The sequence below is a fragment of the Leuciscus leuciscus genome (genome assembly GCF_965113295.1).
Source record: "Leuciscus leuciscus genome assembly, chromosome: 19".
NCBI classification, from domain to species: domain Eukaryota; kingdom Metazoa; phylum Chordata; class Actinopteri; order Cypriniformes; family Leuciscidae; genus Leuciscus; species Leuciscus leuciscus.
Genome location: NC_138743.1, coordinates 26,869,340 through 26,891,480, shown reverse-complemented (window position 1 = coordinate 26,891,480; position 22,141 = coordinate 26,869,340). Strand labels below are relative to the sequence as shown.

The 22,141-nt window shown below is 37.9% G+C and overlaps 1 protein-coding gene across 1 annotated transcript in view; it reads left to right on the top strand.

The window, feature by feature from the left end:
* syne2a (spectrin repeat containing, nuclear envelope 2a) overlaps positions 1-22,141 on the top strand; it is a 109,504-nt gene that overhangs the window by 85,456 nt on the left and 1,907 nt on the right. Inside the window, exons 80-99 of the mRNA XM_082147598.1 lie at positions 156-387; positions 500-694; positions 3,084-3,209; positions 4,504-4,659; positions 6,811-6,972; positions 10,003-10,169; positions 12,436-12,598; positions 12,960-13,147; positions 13,594-13,744; positions 14,017-14,199; positions 14,312-14,449; positions 14,588-14,782; positions 15,148-15,373; positions 18,036-18,133; positions 18,335-18,461; positions 19,083-19,285; positions 20,187-20,381; positions 20,467-20,595; positions 20,720-20,911; positions 21,967-22,016. Coding sequence (XP_082003724.1) covers positions 156-387; positions 500-694; positions 3,084-3,209; positions 4,504-4,659; positions 6,811-6,972; positions 10,003-10,169; positions 12,436-12,598; positions 12,960-13,147; positions 13,594-13,744; positions 14,017-14,199; positions 14,312-14,449; positions 14,588-14,782; positions 15,148-15,373; positions 18,036-18,133; positions 18,335-18,461; positions 19,083-19,285; positions 20,187-20,381; positions 20,467-20,595; positions 20,720-20,911; positions 21,967-22,016 — 3,276 coding nt within the window. The remainder of the gene's footprint in view (positions 1-155; positions 388-499; positions 695-3,083; positions 3,210-4,503; positions 4,660-6,810; positions 6,973-10,002; positions 10,170-12,435; positions 12,599-12,959; positions 13,148-13,593; positions 13,745-14,016; positions 14,200-14,311; positions 14,450-14,587; positions 14,783-15,147; positions 15,374-18,035; positions 18,134-18,334; positions 18,462-19,082; positions 19,286-20,186; positions 20,382-20,466; positions 20,596-20,719; positions 20,912-21,966; positions 22,017-22,141) is intronic.

Below are 22,141 nucleotides of genomic sequence, written 5' to 3'. Positions count from 1 at the left end.
AACTACATGAGGGCGAGTAGTTGATGACAGAATATTCACTTTTAGGTGAACTAAACCCTTTTAACCCAAGTAAATGTTCTTCACTAGCCTATAACTTGCGGCTCGATTTACCCTTAGCATATCTTGAAAAATGTGACAAATTCCACTGTGAGCAGGAGTCATCTGATCTTGAGGCTTACCCAGCTAAAGACACGTTGGCAGGAGACACAGCAGAGGGTCCAGCAGCATGGGAAATATCTGGAGAGGCTTATGGGACATTGGCAGCTCTATGAGGCAGGCTCGAGGAAACTTTCAAAGTTAATCAGACACATCGAAGAACTTCTGCCACCAGCAGGACTGGCGCTGTGCAGCTTACAGCAGCTGCTGTGCTCTATAAAGGACTTTGAGGTAAGATAATTTAGTGATGAGGCTTTGTCTGTCCAACTGCATACTTCGAATGCCAGTTCGGATGCAGATAGCTTCTGTATATCATATACTGTATATGCTCTGTTTCCCAAAGTGGACTGAGGAGCAACTACAGCTTCATGAAGAACTCTACAGGCAGACTGTGGTGGCAGGCAGACAGATCCTTCCCTTAACAGATGCACATACGCAGACATGCCTGCAGTCTGAACTGGATGCCCTAATGGAGACGTGGGAGCGAAGCTGTGGCCTTGTGGAGAAAAGAAAGGCTCTTGTAGACACCATAACTCATGTATGTGACCCAATTCTCACATCTCCCAGACCATTTTATAGGGGTGGCATTGGCAGTTCACAATCACTGAATAGTCCACATTTGTGCTAAGTGATTGCTTTGATCTGCTGTTGATGAATTATGACAATGTTTACTTCTTGTTTATATCGTACTTGCAAACTCGTGAAGAGTGAAATTGCATTTTCATTCAGCGCGTCTGCCGTTTTTGTTTAGACCAGTGCGAAGATTGACCCATGTTTGAACGTGCAGTGTTGTAACCGTTGGATCGATAAGCAAATGTGCATTAATTTTTTATTTTTTAAAATCACCATTTTTACAGTCATTTTATGGTTTAGGATATGGTTTAATACCAATACGGTATTCATTTTATTTTTGCAGGCCTTAAAAAAGGTCTTAAAGCCTTACACACCCTGGTGTGTAGAACGCAACTTCAGACTCTGCATTTCCCGCCTCGGATGCGACAATATATTTTATATCGATATACTGTACATTGATGTTGCGAACACATCTCAAAAAATAATGAATGACACCGAGTGAGCTGCTACTGGATAAGTGCACGATCCCAGTTGTGTTAAACACAAGACTTGTTTTATATTAATCGCTTGAAACTAAATCAGAACTTCAAACTAAATAATTAGTTTATTTCAATCTAAATGGCCCTACTGACCGTGTTGTTTAATGCGTTTGAGATGCATTTTGCGTTGTTGTATACTTACCTGGTAATAATTATCCTGACAGCCAATTTGCAGACTTCAATAAACGAGTGCTGATGCGTGCAAGCACATAATATAGACGGAGGTGTTTAGAATGGGACTGCAATGATTCGAACTTGCTTTTAAAATATCTTGCTAACATATTTTGCATCCCAAAGTGTACGCACTTCAAATCACTTCCCCCAACTACAGTAGCACCCTAACCTGTTTAATACAAATAAATAAATAAAAAGTTTATCTTTTTTCCCTGCCGTACCAAAAACATACCATACTGTTACTGTACCATTACACCCCTAGTGTCTTTACTAGCTGTGATGTGAAAGTTTCCATTGACAAATAATTTGTCTGTCCACACTAAAAGACAAATTCACAATACTGTATATCGGTACCAATGACGGTATTTTCATTTTATTGTATGGTTATTTAATTTTTTTGGATTGTTGCTTTAATCTTTTATTTCATCATCTTTTTTCGTGCGACTTTTTGGTAAAACACGAAACTGTTTTGAATGTTTTTGACTGTCCATGGGTCAAATGTCACTAGAATGTCAAACTTAAATTAGCCTACTAATTAAAACATAAACACAACATGGATCAATCTGATTAGTGCTGACACCCTTGTCTTGTTGAATTTTTTTTTTTTTTGTATGGACAGAGCAAAGTTATCGTGGGGGTCTTAGCCGCAATTGACCTACATTACCCTAGTGAGCGTTTCACTAACAAAGTGCTTCATTTTGAGGATGAGAGATCAGCCGTAATCTCGCCATAATCCATAAACGAGGCAGCTGGACTGTATCACACAGAACGTGAAAACCACGGCTCCTAAGCCACTGTGCAGTTCGGTGTCTACATGGATCATCTGTCATTGTTCACAAACAATCCCATAATGCCCTAAGACTTGAAGTAGAATTGCTATTAAATAAAATCTTTCATTAAATTCGACTTTATTTTCAAAACCACAATAATGGAAGATCATGAAGGCTTCAGAACATAATGCATTGCAGTTACAGTTGTACAAACAACATAAATTGTCATGTGGACTGTTGATTACAGGTGAACATGCAGATGACTGTAATCCTTTCTGCCTTATTAGCACCCTGGAGAACTTGGGCCATATCTGAAGAAATAACTTTGACATTCCCCATTTGTAAATTAGTTTACAGTGTTCATCGAGACCTAGTGGGGTGGAAAAGTTCAGACATTATCCAGTCACACCCACTTATAATCAACTCTCATTGGCTCATCTCTTTTGGAACGATGACATCATTGTTTTGACTGTCAAAATTGAGAGGGGTTTAGAGAGTGATGTGGGTAGAAGTGTGTTTATGTGAGCATGTGCTCACAATAGACAGGGGGATGGTGTATCCCCCATGTGAAAGGGAAATCCCTCTTCACTGATCTGAGATCTGATATGAGATAAAACAGTGGCAGACAGACATGAAGTACAAGCACACCAGTGACTCTCATAATCAACATGGTAAAACAACTTATAAACGGTATTTTTAAAATCTAGGATCAACATATGAGATGAGTCGAAATTATTAAACTGACATGTCGCACATACTGTTAGTAAAGCTTAAGATTGTATTGAACCTGGAAGAATCCTTTAAATCTAAAATAATATGGTTTTGCACACATCTTCCGCAGTGATTAAGATATTTTGCTGTTTCTTTGCAGAATTGGAAGCTCTGTGAAACTGGACTGGCTGATTGTGCTCTCAAACTGGAAGAGATAAAAGCCAGATTAAAGAGTCCACTGCCAGAGAAGCTAGAAGATCTAAAGACACATGAGCAACTCACTAAGGTAATATATGCATCTGACAGTGATAACAGTGAACTCCTAAACATATAGGGATTTAGGAAGTTTGGCCATATTAATAATCTGTTTTTAATCATGTATTTTTCTCAAAAGTTATGACAAATGAAGAAATATTTAATATACACCTTGCTTTCACAAATTGCTATGTAATATGTAATTAAACTACATACTGTATATATCAGAAAAAAGCAAAATAGAAGCAGTTCACTAATGTTCTCAGACTTTTGGGTCCTACTCTATAGTGTTAAGTCAGCTAACATTAAAGTTACAGGCCTCTACATTGCTTTTGTTTATTTTTTGGCACCTCCTTTAAGCATAGAGATCACTCCAAGCTTTGGAAACCTGCTGCATGAGTTGTGCCAGTGCCAAGCTTTCACGCTATTACATGGGAAAGTAGTCGTCAATTAGTAGAGACTGTTTACAATTCCTATTTGGCTTTGATGACTATAAGGGTATGTTTACATGACACCACTTTCAACTGAAAACAAAAAACTTTTTATGCATTTTGGCCGTTTTTTTAAATGACAACAGTGTTTTGGGGACCTGGAAACGCAAGCTTTTGAAAATGATGTCTTCACTGTCTCCATGTAAACAACAAAAACATGATTTTGTGAAAAACGGTGACATCATGCGCATGCGTATTATTACATGTTCACGCATGTGTGTTATGTGTTTGCGGTGCGTTTCTTGACAAAGTGACATCGCCAACTACTGGCCTGGCATGCATAATACAGCCTTTTTAGTCATTATCGCAGATCCGTGTGAACTGAGATAATTTTGACAACGTTGTCGTCTGGTTTTAGTACATCGTTGTCGTGTAAACACACCCTCAAAGTACTTTAATCTCCTGTATTTTAATACACTGAATCTATTTCCAAGGTCTTTGTTGAAGAAAAAAAACAAAAAACACCTGTTGATATAATCGTGTTGCTTTAGAAATGTGTTAATAACCATCTGCTGAGACTGATTTGATTTCTTGTTGATTAAGCTCTGATTGTCTTTTAATGGAGGTGGGTGAAACTGACAAACAAAAGAAAATAAGTGTCCTTAACATGTTTGGCCTTTACCCCATCACCCCTTTCCAATGCTGTAATGGGTGCTCTGCCCTCCCCCACTCTCCCTCCCACCTCCCCCTCTCCGCCTCCAACCCTCCCCCGTCCCATCCAGCGGGCCTTAATCCCGTGCGCTAATGACAGGGACAGAGAGAAGCAGAGAGAGGGCTAGGGTTAGCGTGCGGCAGAGGAGGGGAGTTTAACTTGTTGGTTGCCGTGTTATGCAGGAACACGAGGACTCGCTGCAGATTTGGGCTGGAGGACTGAAAGAGCTGAGCACCATGAAGGCAGATGTGTCCCAGTACGTGCTGCCCGGGGACACCGCGCTTCTTCAGGGACAGGTGGAAGAGCTTCACAGCCAATGGGAAGAACTGTGCTTGAAGGTGAGTGAGTGTTTGAGTTTGGGAGGAGAGAAGGAGAGTGTGAGAGTAGGAGGGAAAGAGAAGCTGTTGTCCAGGCAGCATTGAAAGGCACACAATGATTCACCCCTGGAAGTGGGGGGAACTTCACAGTGCCGCATGGCACAGAAAAAGAGAGGGAAAATAAGAATGTAGGCTACATGAATTGATCTACATTTATATTCATGATAACATGTTTCTCCTCAGAAGGTGCCACAAGATGGACAGAACACATAAATGTAATGATAAATAGTACAAGAAAATATGTTTCACCTGTTTCATTTGCTCACCCACATGTTGGTCAAAACATGCTGTGAAACACATTAGGATAAATTTTGAATCATAAGTTTTTTCCATGCAATTACAAAATGGAATGGAAGCACATTCAAGCCCATTCAAGCTTCAAAGGGACACAAAATCAGCATAAAAGTATCATCAAAAAGTATTTTTTACACAAGCAAAGCTATCGTTTGACTTCAGAAGACTTGAAATATAGCACATGAGTCACATGGACCAGTTTTTTGGGGCTTGACAGCTCCAGTCCTCCTTTAATTTAATTATATTTTAATATTATTAGCCAGGATAGTCCTCAAAAATTGGCAGTTTCTGCTCCACAGAAGAACGAAAGTGATTCGGGTTTGGTAAATTATGAGTTTTCATTTCTGGTTGACTGATCCCTTAAACATCATTGCAACGTATTAACTATAATTACATTAGTTAAGCTCTTGTAATTATGGTAATAAAATAAAATAATACTCCTGGGTAGTGCAAATCTATTCCAACGCACACGTCAATACGCATTCCTTATGTAGCTCGCTTTTGAAGTTTTTTTTTCCCAGGCTGATTGAGGACCTTTTTTCGCGATTATCTGTCTAGCGCAGGTGTCCAGAATGGCCCGTTGACATTTGAATGGAGCTGCTCTTGTAACTGTAAACAGCCTAAGCAATTAAAAACAGAAAGGCCACATTTAGGACAGATCATTGCATGGCCTATATCCAACCCTTGGACTTCTCACCACATTACGCAGGGAGCCTTGTTTAATGAACCGTTTTTCAGTTTGTGGAGTTGCTGTTTGAGTTTGTTTTTTTCAACTCTGGCAGGAAGCCAGGACAGAGCCAATGAGGTCAGTCTACGTGTTCGTCAGTGTCTGTTGCCAACAGGTTGCAGGTGGAAACATTCCCTGGAATGAATGACAGATGGCAAAGCTAGACCTTGCTTTGTTTTTCTGGAAGGAGGGCTTTTATTTGCCGTTGCATAGACCTTGCAACGCTAGACCTTGCTTTGTTTTTCTGGAAGGAGGACTTTTATTTGCCGTTGCATATGTTTGTAGTCAGTTGCTTAGGTTTGTGAGCCCACGCAAATCCATGAATTATGTTTGACAACACAGCCTTGAATAGAAGTAGCCAATTTATCTCAGTGTCCTTGTGCTTTCTTTTAACCTAATGATTAATATTTTTATTTAGAAGGAAAACTCATCACATTCTCTTATAGTTCAAAGTGTGGCATTAATGGTTTAAGGAAAATGTATTGCATTCACTGACAAATGTAGCATGGTAAATGCTTTCTTGCTTTTTAAAAGGCTGCTTGTAAGCCATGGTGATCTAGGAATGACACGAGCAAAAGAGGAACAACAAAGCGCTGCCCATGTCCCCTAGTGTGTCTTGGTGTTAGTACATACTAATATACTAGCCCTTACTGACAGAAAGCAGTAAAAGCTAGAGGGTCTTTGCTGTACTCTTTTCCTAGAAGTCCTGTAATCAATCTCACAGCATGAGATGAGTGTTTTTTTTGTTAAAAGCTTTCAGATGGACAGCTTTTAAAGAATAAATTCATAGTTGTAACCTTTTACCTTTGTACTGAGTTGTACTTTGTATTGAAGTTACTCACACATGAATTAGGGTAGTGAACCAGAGTGCGAACAAAGAGTGCAAGTTCTTCTGTACTCTCTCTAGAGTTTAAGAGTGGGCCATGTGCTCTCAGAGATGTTTTGTTTCAAAATGAAATACATTGTTAATTGTCATTAACAGTGTAGAAATCCGGGACTTTTCAAACATTTCTTTACTTGCTGTAAGAAAATGTTATTTTAGGCTGTATTTTTGTCATACTGAAGCATTTTAACCTTCCTCTTGTGTGTAGGTGTCACTACGCAAACAGGAAATAGCTGATCGCCTGAACGCCTGGATCATCTTCAATGATAAAAACAAGGAGCTCTGTGATTGGCTGACACAGATGGAGAAAAAAGTGGCACACAGGGGTGAAAACCTTACTATTGAGGAAATGGTGGAGAAACTTAAAAAGGTAGAGATGATTTCCTGTCATTGATTTTTATTACCATAAAGTGATAAATTCATTACGTTTTGAGGCATTTTTATTTTCATACTTTTTATTATTTATTTACACTAGGGCTGCACCATATTAAAGAATATGATATGCAATACAATGCGATATGCGATACAATAATGCTGAAAGTGTGTAAAATAAACTTAAAATATTATCTTTAAAAATATATTTAAAATTATGTAACCTACATATGTTTCACATTCTTTTTGTTATATTTAACAACGGAAACTGAATAATCAAATAAAACAAATAAAGATAAAAGACAAATAAAAAATAAAAAAATAAAAATAAAACACTGCTTAGTTTTCACTGTATGAATTAAATATATATACTGATTCTTATTAAAGCTACAAAAGTTATTCAGCCAAGAGCAGTGAGTGATTTTCTCCTTGTCTTTTGTTCATGACCCTAGTTATTGCAAGCCATTGCGATATGCATATTGCGATATATGCATTTGCGATATTTCGAGAATTTCTATATATTGTGCAGCCTAATTTACAGCATTTTGTTCTAAACCCAAAGATTTTAAAGTTTTTTTTTATAAGAAGTCTCTCATGCTCACCCAGGCTGCATTTGTTTTTGTTTTTTTTAAATACAATAAATTATGGTAATTATTGTTGATTTATTACAGGAATATTATATAATTATATATAATATAATAGGCAAAGTTGAATTTTCAGCAGCTATTATTACTAATATGATGATTTGGTGCTCAGGAAACATTTCTTATTATTATCATTCTTTGATGGACAGAAAGTTCAAAAGAACAGCATTTATTTGAAATAGAAATCTTTTGTAATGTAATCAATGTAATGCGTCCTTGCTGAATAAAAGTATTAAATTCTTTAAAAAAAATCTTGCTACCCCAAACTTTTGAATGGTAGTGTACTTTTTTCGTGAAACACAAAAGTTGAATAGTGAAAATTCTGATGAATATTCTGAACACTTTATTCTGTATAAAGAAAATTGAGGAAGTCATATGAACCACTTTTATGATAATTTGATTTAGCTTTTGTGTCCTTTTTGAAGCTTTGAAGCTCCAGAGCCCAATCATTGTAGCTGTATTGAAGTTACAACAGTATACATGACATAATCAAGACATAATTTCTCCTTTTGTGTTCAGCAGAAAGAAATAGTCTTACGGGTTTGGAACGAGGGGGATTAAATGAGGACAGAGTTTTCTTTTTTGTGTGAACTATCCCTTGAAATCAATCATTATGTAATTGCTGTCTGTTAATATGTAAATTTGCTTGACTATTTGTTTTTTGTGGTTATATTACCTCAAAGGCTGAAACATGGATCTGTTTTTATGTGCCTTTGACATGGTGAGTTTCTGTTGTACATATGTAAGGAGCTTAAGTAGGTCAGTAATATGGTATTATATGGTATATGCTATTTAGAGTATCTATGAAGGATTAAAACGGTCTCAAATGAACAGCACACTTAATCGTTCCCAAGGAAGGCCCCACAGATCTTACATTTCACAGAGGCTACATTTTATCCACTCACATACTGTAGCATTTGTTCATTTTTACTGAAATATGTTACAAATGTACATTATTTAAAAAAAACTCTAAAGATTAGTGCTAATCTAGCTTACTGCATGTACTATAAAACTGAGGGCAGAGTTCTGTACCGCATAACTGTTGGTTCATTTGTTTACCTCTTTGTTCATACACAACAATGGCCTTATATGTGCAGTTTCTCTCTCACCATCAAACAGGGCCACGTCAAGCACTCTGCAGTCATTAGCGCATAGTTTACCATTGAGGTTTGCAGAAAGGTGGCCATTGTCTCTTTCTAGTGCAGTTACTGATGATGTATTTTGTATTAGTGAGATACTATAATTATAATAGTTTTAGAAATCTTTGGCATTTGTCTAAAAATATGTCTACAAAGTTTTTTTGTTAATTTTTATTTCATGTTTAGTTATTTTAGTACATCGAGTTGAACTAAATTAGAAATTGTTCCTAGGCAACAAGCTGAAATAAGATTTTCAGTTAACATCTAATTTATTTCAAGTAATTTTTTTAATGAAGTTAATGTAGAGAATTTTCATGTATTAATCGCTTTTTTATTGCCAATGTGTCAACAGCTTGTAATGAAACCTAAAAAACAAAACCTTCCCTGACTTCCTAGATTGCCTATGCCTGTAGACTGATTTATATGTGAAAGACCCAGGATGTTTTTTCCGGGAAAATCAAAAGGATGTGACGTTTTATTGCGCTCCCGAGAGCTCCTATCTTCCGTACTGACACTTTAAACGAATGCTTGTACAATGTTCAGGATAATATGCCGAAAGAGATATTCTGTAGTCAATGTGACATGCAAAGAAAAGAGATTCATTCAAACTATCTATATATCTATAAACCAGATCTATATATTTTCAAATATACTTTATAATCATCATAACTCGACATATCCACATCACTATGATCAGATTTTTTTTTCTGTTGCTTTCTCACCCCTGTCATTTTTGTTGTGTTTTTATTTTTATTTTTATGTTATTAAGAGGAAAGTACATTTGCAACAAAAAAAGAGAGAGGGAGAACTTTGCCATGAGTATATCAGGGCATTGAATCACATTCAGTCACTTAACGGCCACCGGTGTCGCTAATAACAAGGGTTTCTGAGTTCTCAGTCACAAGAGACTGAATCTGAATTCTACATATAGCGTACATATATTGTGTTACTGGTGATGACAACCAGACGCCTTCTGATCAAAGTGAGCCAGGCCGGACTAAACAAAATAGGTGAACCCTTAAAAGCAATGGAGAAAGTGAAAAGGATTTGGGTGGCTGAGGGGGTCAGTGTGAATAATTGTTCCTCTCTTTTAAAGAGGTCCCATGCTGAGAGAAGGAATATAGTTTTGACAGCTGTCAGACCCATCCAGAGACAAAGTGCAGTTAGTGGGTTTTGTTTGGGATGGATGTGTTAATGACTAAAGCACATGAATGACCAGTGTTCATTGTGCACCTCTCACTTCAGGACTGCATGGAGGAGATCAACCTCTTCAGTGAGAACAAGAGCCACCTCAAGCAGCTGGGCGAGCAGCTCCTATTGGCCAGCGATAAGGCTAAGGAGGCAGAGATCCACGGGGCCTTACGTGATGTCAACGACCGCTGGCAGCACCTGTTCGACCACATTGAGAGCAGGTGAGCAAAAAACAAATGAGCCACACTGAACTGTGTTGAAAAAAAAAATGGTTTGTTGAATAATTGCTACTTAAATCAATTTCTTTCATTTTGGCCTGGTGTTTGCAAATAGCTTGATTGATTAACGGCTGGTCGTTGTATCTCCCAGTGATCAAAGCTCTTTGTTTGTTTGAAAGCCTTTCATTTCTGGTTTCCTTTCAAGGACTTATTGATTCATTCAATCATTTGTTCATTTATTCTTCATTTAGACCTTTTGGTGATAGCAAAACCGTTAATTACACATTTACATTAATGTTTGAGACATTTAACAGATGCTTTTGTCCAGACTCACAGCGTTTAAGCTTTACATGTGAGGCTGTTGTGATCAACAGATTGTTAGCAAGTAGTTAAAAAAGTCGCTGCTGGGAAAAATAACCTTTCCTGTGCAAATACAAACATGTAATTATGCATGAACATCTACTGTTGTTCGAACGGGCTTATTATATAGTGCTATGATTGAGAGATACAGATGTGAAAAGCCTTTTTTTCTCTTTGATTTTTGTCCGTTTTTTCTGCATGGGAAACTCATAGGTATAGTTTCTGGGATTGCTCCAAATGATCGGCCACTGATCTGAACCAGTTAATAATTACAGTACTTCCTTTGGTTCTATACTTGGTCTCTCAGCTTAGGCTTTCTTATATGTAAGGAGGGTGGGGCTTCATGGACAAAAGTTTGGGAACCACTGATCTATAGAACCAGTAAAATGCTCTATATCTTTCACAGATCTGAGACCAACATTAAATGCATACACCAAAAATAAATGGCAATCGGAATGGGATCAGTGCTTAAACAACAAATTACGTGAAATAAATCTTGATGTTGGGAAAAAAACATATGTTCCCTTTTGTAATGCATTGCATCCCCAAAAAAATAAAAAAGTTGGAGTATTAAGATCACTCAAACTTAAATAAAAGTAAATGATAGCGTTAGCACACACACACACACGCGCGCGCACACACACACAATACATTTTAAATGAAAAAAAGGGAAATAAAAGCCAGTTCAACATGAATAAATGCTATAATTGTATATAAATAATACTAACATAACACTGATGCTGTTACAATGTTTAAATTAATGTTAAATGTATGATATATTTTATTATTATTTTAATTAATCAAAGGTCTTGAGTCTGCATATACTCAATAATTCCTTCAGCATTTGATATGATCTTCAATGCTGTGGATAGTTAGCACAGCTGTCACATATGCTCTCGTAATCGTTCTTTGGAAAATGGCAACTGACTGAAATGAAATAAATTTAAGTTGGAGTATTCTGGCCACTCAGGCATCTCTGGTAGTGAGCAAGCAGACAGTGCTGCCAAAGAAGCATTATCTACATGAATTATGTATGAATCATGTGGTGGTCCTAAGCAAACAGAAAAGAATGGATAACTCTCAATTTGTTTGTGACGTCAACAACCTCTCATGTCAGTCCTGCGGTGTGACGTGCTCTGAAGCAGCCAGATGGTGCTAATACTGGAAGGAAGGGGGAATTAACATAGCCCTCACTAGTGTCGTTTGCTTCGGCTTTGCCATATGGCATGTTCAGGCTTCTGTAGTCTGTTCTACTCCCTCTGTATAGCTCAGATTGGGTGGGGGGGATTGTGGGGGGCAATGGTCTGTCACCTCATATTAGCTCTTATGAACAGGGGCACAATGGGGCTAAATGGACAGTATGTACTCAGGCACGCTATAATCACCGCCGGCCATCTGCAGGTATGGCTGTTCAGACAGTTTGAGAGGTCACGCGGTCACTCAAACAGCGTAACCAGAAGCTTCGCACTGTCACACTTAAATGGTTCTATCTAATCCCTATGGGCCAAACATCCTTTGTCTGTGTTTCACGGTGATCTGACCTAGGGTTATCAGACCTTTTTCTAGCTAGTTTTGCGGCAAGTGGAGCGTGCTGAACTTTGACATGATTTTATTACTAGGTTCCTGCAAAAACTACACAGTCTCAGATACCATTTGACTGATTTATAATAGGGTTAGTACTTTTTCTTCTTAAAAGAATATGGCACACAACGTTTGTTTTCACAGAAAATACTACTTTTTTTTTTTTTTTTTTTATCTATTGGAGAGATTGTGTAGGACTTTTCACACACAATCAGGTTTTCATCAAAACGTTCAAGTTCGATTATGGTATTACAACTTTTTCCAAAATGATCTTTTCAAAAATGCTCTGGATTCTAAATGAATATGCTGCTACCTCTATCTCTCTCAGGGTGAAAAAGCTGACAGAAACCCTGCTGACAGTACAGCAGTTGGATAAGAACATGAATAACCTTCGCTCTTGGCTCACTCGCATTGAGGCTGAGCTGGCCAAACCCATTCACTACAGTATCTGCCATAGTGATGAGATCCAGAAGAGACTGGCAGAGCAACAGGTCAGCAAATATATCATTTATAATACAAAATCCTGGTTCAATCAGTAGAAATAGTATCTAAATATACTTAATGCAAATTTCTATATATTTTTTTATTTTATATATATGTGTGTGTGTATATGTATTTATTTAGTTTTTTTTTTTTTTTTTTTTTTTTGTGGTGCAGATGTCAACACAGCACAACACTTAGATACAACTATTAATCATAAATACCAACAAGGCTTGTTTTTAGATAATATTTATTGAATTATGAGTTTTTCTTGTGGGACTGGCAGATTGTTCATTATTGAACAGAGTTTTATATTAAATGCATAAACAGGTGAAAGAAATGGAACATATGTGCTTATGTGTGCGTGTTTAGGACCTGCAGCGTGACATTGAGCTGCACACTGAGAAGGTGGCGTCTGTGCTCACCCTGTGTGACGTGCTTCTGCACGATGAGGACGCCTGCAGCAGCGACCGAGAGAATGACTCCATCCAGCACACCACACAGCGCTTGGACCAGCGCTGGAGAAATATCTGCTCCATATCTCTGGAAAGGAAGCTGAGGTACAGTATGGTCATTTACCCAGATTACCTCTAAACTCAAACACACCATCACTGCTTACAGATATCTGCCGAATCCCTTTATGGGAAGGAAATCTCAGTTCACTCTCGATCCAGATTAAGACACTGCTTTCTGATTCACCTACTGAGTCTTGGATAGCTGTAAATGTTCTATAAAAGTTGTTCTTTTTAATACCCTACACACACACACACTGTTTGTACTTTAAAGTACATTTTAAATACTTTCAGTTATATGTATAAAAATAATAAAATATTAGGTATATATATATATATATATATATATATATATATATATATATATATATATATATATATATAAAAAATAATAATCATTATAAAATTATAAATCAAATATTAAGTTGTTATTTTATGTTTTGTGTAAATATAAATTTAAATAAAAGACTACTTGTTTTTAATCACTTTTGCAGGATTGAGGAGACTTGGAGACTGTGGTGTAAATTTCAGGAGGATTATTCTTCGTTCGAGGACTGGTTGAACGTAGCTGAGCGCTCTGCTGCTGATCCCAATTCTTCAGACGTCCTGTACATTGACGCCAAAGAGGAACTCCAGAAATATGAGGTTTGATTCCAACAAAATGCTCATCTAAGAGCCTTTGAATAGTTGTGCTACAAGACCATTACAGTATATATGCTTCATTTAGTGAATGTCAAATGTTTAATCCTGCTGTTTTAGGAACACAATCAGTTATTAGGAGAATATCAGATTCCTCAAGAAATCATGTATTGGATGTCTGCAGTTTCTCATTTACTGAATGTTTAGTCATCTAATGTCTAAAACACACGTGTTCGTTTTCATGGTCATAGTTAGAAGCGTTTGGTTTCTCGCTTTAGGGTTCCCAAAGGCAGGTACATGAGAGCCTCCCCCAGCTTGAGATCATTAATAACCAGTACAGGCGACTGGCGCGGGAGAACCGCACCGATGCTGCCAGCAGTCTCAGGACCATGGTGCATCAGGGGAATCAGCGCTGGGACGCACTCCAGAGGAGAGTGGCTGCAATACTGCGCAGACTCAGGGTGAGGACAGTGACACATGTTTTATGTTACCTATGCGTTTATATTTCCCTGAATGCTTATATTAAACCTCTCCCAACTTCATATTCCCCCTCTCTCTTTCTTTCTCATTTAGCATTTTACAAGCCAGAGAGAGGAGTTTGAGGGAACCCGCGAGAGCCTTCTTGTCTGGCTGACTGAGATTGACCTCCAGCTGACCAACATGGAGCACTTCTCAGAGATCCATCTTCAAGACAAAATGAAACAGCTCAAGGTCAATCAACAGTGTTTCATTTAAATTCAGCCATTTAATCAGTCCGTAGATGACAACAAGTGATAACAAATGAATAAATGACAACCAAATGTAAATTTTAGGTGAATTTAATTGAACTATATTACTCTCCCCCTCCAGAGTTTTAAGAAGGAGATCACCCTGAACACCAATAAGATCGATGCTCTGATCGTGTTTGGGGAGGGTCTGATTCAGAGGAGCTGTCCTCTAGATGCCGTTGTGATAGAAGATGAGTTAGAGGAACTGCACACGTACTGTCAAGAGGTGTTTGGCAGAGTGGCCCGATTCCACCAGCGCCTCACCAGTCTCCGCCTGGTATTATTCACATTCACTTTTCTTTTCATTCTCTTATATATAGTGGCCCCTAACATATTTAGACATTTTTGAGTCTTTTTGTGAAATAGTTTCCTTAAAGTGTGTTTGTGCTATATTATCATTTAAATGTTTAGGGTCAATAAGATAAGACCCCATCTTTTTTTCAGCAAGAATGCATTAAATTGATCAAAAGTAAAGACATTAATGATGTTACAGTACACAAGATTACTATTTCAAATAAATTCTGGTTTCCACAAAAATATTAAGCATCAACTGTTTTTCAATCTGTTTTTGATCAAATAAATGCAACCTTGGTGAGCATAAGAGACTTGAATGAGAGTGTTTTCTCTCTGAAATCACCACAGGAGCAGCCAGACATCTTTGATGTTGAGCGGTCCAGTGAGAAGAAGAGCACCCCTGCCTCCAGCCAGCCCTCCATGTGCTTGTTATCACTGCCTCAGGAGCGCTCAGGCCGTGAAACCCCCGTCAGCGTGGATTCCATCCCTCTAGAGTGGGACCACACCGGGGATGTTGGCGGCTCTTCTTCACATGATGAGGAAGAGGATGTTGCATTCTTCTCTGCCCTGTCAGGTAAATACAAATGGAAGTGTTTTGATTACAGGCAAAATTTGCCAAATCCAGTGTCTTGTTCTTCCTTAGAATGGCTTATTATATCGACTTGGTACCTGTTGACAGCATTGTTTCCTGGCAGACTGATAAAAATCTGATCACCAGAAAAAAAAACAGCCAATCAGATGTAACTTTTGCCAGTTGTATGTCCATTGGCATGTCATCTAAGGCAGAGACATACTGCTGCTTTAGCCATTCCTTTTCTCTCTCTTATTTAGAGGTCACAGAAATCCCTGAATTTTCACCTGAGGTGACAAAGTCGTCTTTTGGAGAGCCTTTAGGTAGGCCTCCATGTCCCTTTACATGCGCTTGGCTTCAGTTGCGCACCAGATCTCATTACCTTTTTTTTGGTGCATTCACATGTGTCCAGTCCCACACCTCCCAGCCTCTCATTCCCTTTTCACATTATTCTCTCTCTCTCCATCCTGTTCCGTTCCCACACCACTGTCGATACTCTTACGTTTTTGACTAGGTTTGCTGGATCATCAAAGGCCTGGTATTTTTTCCTTTCAGAGCAGAATTTTTTTCCCTCTCTTAAATCAAAAGATGCAAGTGTCCTCCCCTCACCCTGCTCTGCTATGTGCTCTTATCATGAAAGACTTGGGCCTGTGATTAGGTTCTGTTGGTTAAGAGGAGGGCTGAGAGCTGGGCATGTCCAGATCTCAGGGAGTTTTTGAGAAGGTTGCGTCCCCAAGGTTCATCAGAGCTCAGTGCACCTGCTCATCCCCCTCCACAGCTTTCATGCTCATGCAAAAGATAACAGCACTCATTTAATCTAAACTGCGCACTTGAAGCTTTTCTCATTACTGAAGAAGCGTACATGATGTACCACCAGTATGTCAGTATGTGAAAAATGTTTGTTGGATGCTTTTGCTTTTAAATGGGTTGTACTTTTATCCTGATATTTACTTATACTTGATTTTATTATGCCAATAACATTTGTGTAAAACATATTTTATGTTTAATGATCATTTTCCACTCTGTCTCTGGCCCTTTGAATGTAATGGCCTGTTTTTGCCCCCCTGCCTTTAAAAAACACAAATTTTGTATGTAAAATGGGTAACTTTAAAAGAGCTTTGTCTGCTTAGACTCATGCTGTGGATTTGCTGTTGGATTTAATATAGTTCCAACTTCACCATCCTGCAACAACAGCCTCTTCACAAAGCGTACAATACGAGTAATGTTAAATGTTACTTTTAAATATTCCTCACAAACTGTTAAGATCAGACTGAAATGATCAGGAACACAACCATTCAAACATTTCGAATCAGTAAGATTTTTTTAAAGAAGTTAATACTTTTTATTTTATTCAGAATGTACACATTAAATTTATCAAAAGGTAAAAGACAATTGTTAAATTACTTTTAAATTTTACAAAATTAAAATTGATCGAAGGTAAAGACATTTATGATGTTACAAAATAATAAATGCTGTTCTTTTGAACTTTCTATTCCTTTAAGAATCCTGGAAAAAAAATATTAAGCAACATTGAAAGGAAATGTTTCTTGAGCAGTCTTTTTTTTTTAATCAAATAAATGTAGCCTTGGTGAGCATAAGAGACTTATTTTAAATACATTTAAAAATAATCTTACCACCCCCAAATTTTCAAATGGTTGTGTAGGCCTACCTGATTATTTCTATTTCAATGCAGATCAATTTCTTTTCTTTTTTTTCTCATTTCAGAGGAAAAATACATTTATCAAGGCAGAAATGCTTCTTTACAATAAAACAAAAAGCATACAAATTTCAATACAAAGACAGCATTACAACCCATCATGTCTGCCAATGGTTGTGGAAATTTAATACTCAAGATGTATTATATTTTCCTCATTTTGACACCAACTATGTACAGGAACGAGGGGAGCTACTTGTAATTCTTTTCTTTTTTTTAAATTAGCACACCATTTATGTTTTAAGAAATGTCTGGGCGAATTGGTTTTATATAATCAGTCCATTTTCTCCATATTGAACAAAAATCTTCTATCTGGGTTCTTAAGGAAAAGGAAAGCTTTTCAGTCACATATATATTGTGTAATATGTCAATCCATTCATCATCTGTAGGTGGCTCTAGTTTTAGCCATTTCCTTGTACTTACTTTTTTCCTGGCTGCCAGAAGCATTAACATCAGCTTCTTCTCTTTGTTATTCTGCCCCTCAAAATAAATATTAGCCAGACATAAAGATTCACAATTAAAATTAATCATCACCTCAAAAACAGCCTCCAAATTTCTTTTAATTCCTTGCCAAAACTGGGTTAATTTCTGACACTCCCAAAAATATAATAATGGTTAGCTTCCCTATCCACATAATCTCCAACAGCTTGCACCCTTCCCTTTGTATTTTTTCTGTGTTGGCGTAATAAAAAACCTAATAACATTCTTCCAGCAAAATTCTCTCCAGATGGCCAAGCTTGTAGATTTCTATTGTATCTTACAAATTTTTAATGCAGATCAAATTTCGATAGTTTTTCCCACTTGTGCTGAAACTTTCAATTTGATATGACCCCTGTAAAAACAAAATAGTTTTACGCTACTTGTGTCCATTTTTATTTTACAGCCCGAATGAAATGTCTGTGCAGAGCATTGAGTTAAATCTCTCTCCCTCTCCCTCTCTCACACTCACAGGACAGAATTGGCTCTTTCAAAACATACCTGAAAGGCAATCCTTCCAGCTGGATGACTCCTCAGCTACAGACACTAGCACTCATTTTAAACAAGGCTACGTAAGTATATACCCTTTTCTTTTTGTCAGAAATGTTGTCATTTTACCCATGCATAAATGTGGATTCTCAGGTAGTATCAGCATGAAGGGTGATTGTACAGTAGATTATTCATAGTTTTGTCAATCTCATAGTTTTGGCCTGTCAATGTTCCATGCTAGTATAAATGTAGGCACATGTGTGATGTGTCTGTGCACTCTGCAGGTCCAGTTGATGTCTGAGTGCAGTGGCAGCATTCAGAGTATGAAGAGGGTTTCTATGATCCTGGATGATGAAGAACAGCAGGAGGAACAAGGCCTCACTGGCCTCAGCACTGCAGACAAACAGTCAGGTACAGACACAGAGGGACATGAGGATGTCTGTCTAGTACTAGTCCTTTTTTTGTCTAGTGAGTCATGTAACAAAATTCTTCACAAATAGTTGGGTACAAGCACTGATGCAGATCACATGTACAGGGGACTGCTTGTTTTTTTTTCACTGAGTATAAGCATAAAGACATCAAAAATAGCACACACTGTATTTACAGCCTCATGGATGGATGGATGGATGGATAGATAGTTGGGTAGACAAATGGATGGATAAATAGTTGGATGAGTGGATAGGTGGGTAAACAGGATTGATGGATGGATCAGTGGATGGGTAGATAAATGAAGGAACGGTGGATTGGTAGATTGATGGATTGGTAAATAGGTGATTGGGTGGATAAATTGATCAATTAAAGAGTAGGTAGTTGATAGACATGAAGGGATGGATAATGAAATGGGTGGGTAGATAAAATGAAGATAGATAGATGGATCAACAAATTTATGGATGAATTGATGGATAGCGAGTTGGTTAGACAAATGGAGGAATAGATGGATGGATATGTGGATAATTAGATGGTTGAGTAGATAGATGGTTAGATGAATGAAACAAATGTATGGAATAGAAGAGTGTCCTCTTTTCTCCGCAGGAGTGATCGAGCGCTGGGAGCTGCTGCAGGCTCAAGCAGTGAGTAAAGAACAGTGCTGCACCAAAGACCCCCAACAGCTGACCTCTGACCTTCACGACATCACTACCTGGCTGGATCGTGTCACCCCTGAGCTGGATAGACTACAGAAACCTGAGACATCTGCCAGTGTCAAGGTTTTAGAAGAGAGGGTCAAACAGCTTAAAGTTAGTGTCACAGTTACAGTTCTACACTGCATCTAATCACATGTGAATCATTACAGATACACCTTCATTGATGTTCTTAATGCAATTCATATTATTGATGATGGTAGATTATTCATTGTTGTCAGTCACGTTACTGCCGCAGAGATCTGGAGAGCAAAGCATCCATAGAATTGTAGCTCAGGCCTGTCAATTTTCCATGTTTCAAACCATGAATATTTAGATCTCCTCTCAAAAGAAGAAAAACAAAGATAGTGAACAAACTGCAACTCTCCAAATACAGCACCTGTCTTAGTATTTCAGTCACTAAAAACAGCCGGACATTCTAAAACCCTTAACATGATCTTAATGTACTAAGAAATATTAACTTCAGTATATTATATAGTTGTATTGCTGATGCATGCTATGTACAGGCAAGCTGATGAGCCCAGTATATGAATGCAATGCACTAAATTTGCAGCTCTTAAAAGTTTTCTTTATAATGGTTGTCTATGGAAAAAAATGCCTAACGTGAAACTTTCTGGTTTAGTTCTAATGAATTTGGTCCTCCAATTTCACTGTCTTAATACATTAAGCCACATTAAGCATTTTCTTTATAATTTTCTATGGGAAAAAGTGCAATTTAGCACTTTGCCTTTATAATCTGGGCAAATCTGCTTGCCTGTATAGTATTCATCATCAATTAGCTGTATTCTGACTTTTAATGTCTTAGTCATTTTGAACTTCGTACAAACCAGGTACAAAATAACTGGTGGGCAGCGGAGGATAGCCTTGTTTTGCCCTCATGGTGGGCGCTGCTATAATGGTGTGATGTCACGTGAAGACTGAATAAATACAGTGACTAGAAAGTAAAAAAATATATATATTATTGTCTTCACACGCTGGTTTTTTTCTCATTACCCAGGAAATGCAGAAGACATTCGCCTGTTATAAGACAATGATGCTGTCTCTGAACCTGGGTGGGCGAGAGCTGCAGCAGGGGTCCACTGGACATGAGCTTCAGGACGGCCTGCGAAACATGAATCGCCGCTGGACAGAGGCTTGTGCGGGCCTTGAAGGATGGGAGGACAGTCTACGCAACACCCTAGGACGCTGTCAGGTGATAGAACCCTCAATGAACGTCTATCGAGTTTGATGCCACATGAAACTTTAACCCTCATCACTGACCATCTGCCCTCATGTAGGAGTTTCACGGGATGGTCCACTCTCTTCTGCTGTGGCTGGCCCATGCAGAGAGCAGGCGCTACACAGTGAACATGGACGACCCTTCTGTGCAGCCCTCCATGCTTCGGGAACACAGGAACACGCTGAAGGTGAGCCAGAGATACCGGCTGAAACATCAGCTTCTCAATCTAAGACTGTTCAGGCATGGATACAATCTCTCGTTTGTGTTGTTACTGGTGTGCTGAGCTTTTGTTTTGCACCCCCTGGTGGCAGGATTTGGCAGAGGAGCTGCAGGGCAAGCAGGAGCAAGTGAGCTCCCTGCAGGAGATCGTCTCCGAACTGCTCCCAGAGGCTGCTGGGGAGGACAGTGCTGAAGCCAGGGAAAAACTCCACGTCATTGGAAGCAAGCTACGACTGCTGTCACGTCAGGTCGAGCAGGATCTCAAGATGATTCAGGAGAGATTGGTAAGGGCGTTTCGCTAAACGTTCTCGTGTCATTTACACAACAAAGAGTAAAAAAAGGGAAGCTAACTGAGGGGACACTGCATTTTTTTTCTTTCTTTTTTCATAATTGGTAAAAAGAATGTTGTACAGTGTCACACTTCATTACAACCCATGAATGAATAATATCCATTTAAATAATGCCGTCTTTGAGAGCACATTTTGCTGAAAAATGCACTGATACCTATGGGACTTTCTGCAAAGCTTCACTGAATGAGGGGATGGAGCTTAATCAAGGGTCAATTGATAGTCAGTTTATGTTTCAAATTTTAATCAAACCTTGAGGATGAACATTTTAAGCCCTCAGAAGCACATTTCTCTTCTCCTTAATTCATATACTTCTTTTTTTTTTTTTTTTTTTTCATAAGTGTGCTTTTTGTATAAAGAAATTAATACTTTTTCCAGCAAGGACAAAATTGATCAAAAGTAAAAAATAAAAATAAAAATGCATTTCAAATAAATGTTTCTGAACTTTCTATTCATCAAAGAATCCTGAAAAAAGCTAAAACATAAAATGATAAATATAAAAGTTTATTAAAAATATTATAAAATATTAAGCATCACAACGGTTTTCAACTGTGATAATAAGAAATGTTTCTTGAGCACCAAATCAGCATATTAGAATGATTTCTGAACGATCATGTGACACTGGCTACTGAAAATTCAATGTATTAAATTGTTAAATTGTAGTATTTCACAATATTACTTATTTTCTGTATTTTGATCAAATAAATGCAGCCTTGGTGAGCACAAGAGACGTCCTTTAAAAACATGAAAAAAATATTATCAAACCCAAACTTTTGAATGGTTGTATACATTAAAACGTTTTGATGTAAGAGCAAATTTTTACCCCATCATGTCAACAAATAAATGCAATGAACCAAGATAAGGCAGTTACTGTTCAGTCATACTATAAATAATATTTCAATTAAAAGCATATTACATGCTCATGAATTAGAGTGCTTGGATCTGGTTGAGTAGTTTTCATTTGTGAACTCTTCTCTGTCATGTGCTTGCAGGAGAACACAGCTGATGCTGCAGGAGACAGGAAATCCACAGAATGCTCTCGGTACCGTTACACACCCACACCATTTTCATTTTTTTGCCTTTTTACATTTTTAATCAATTGTTAGAATATATTAAAAGAGTGTAGAATATAAAAAATATGCACAAAAATGCACATACCCAGTATTA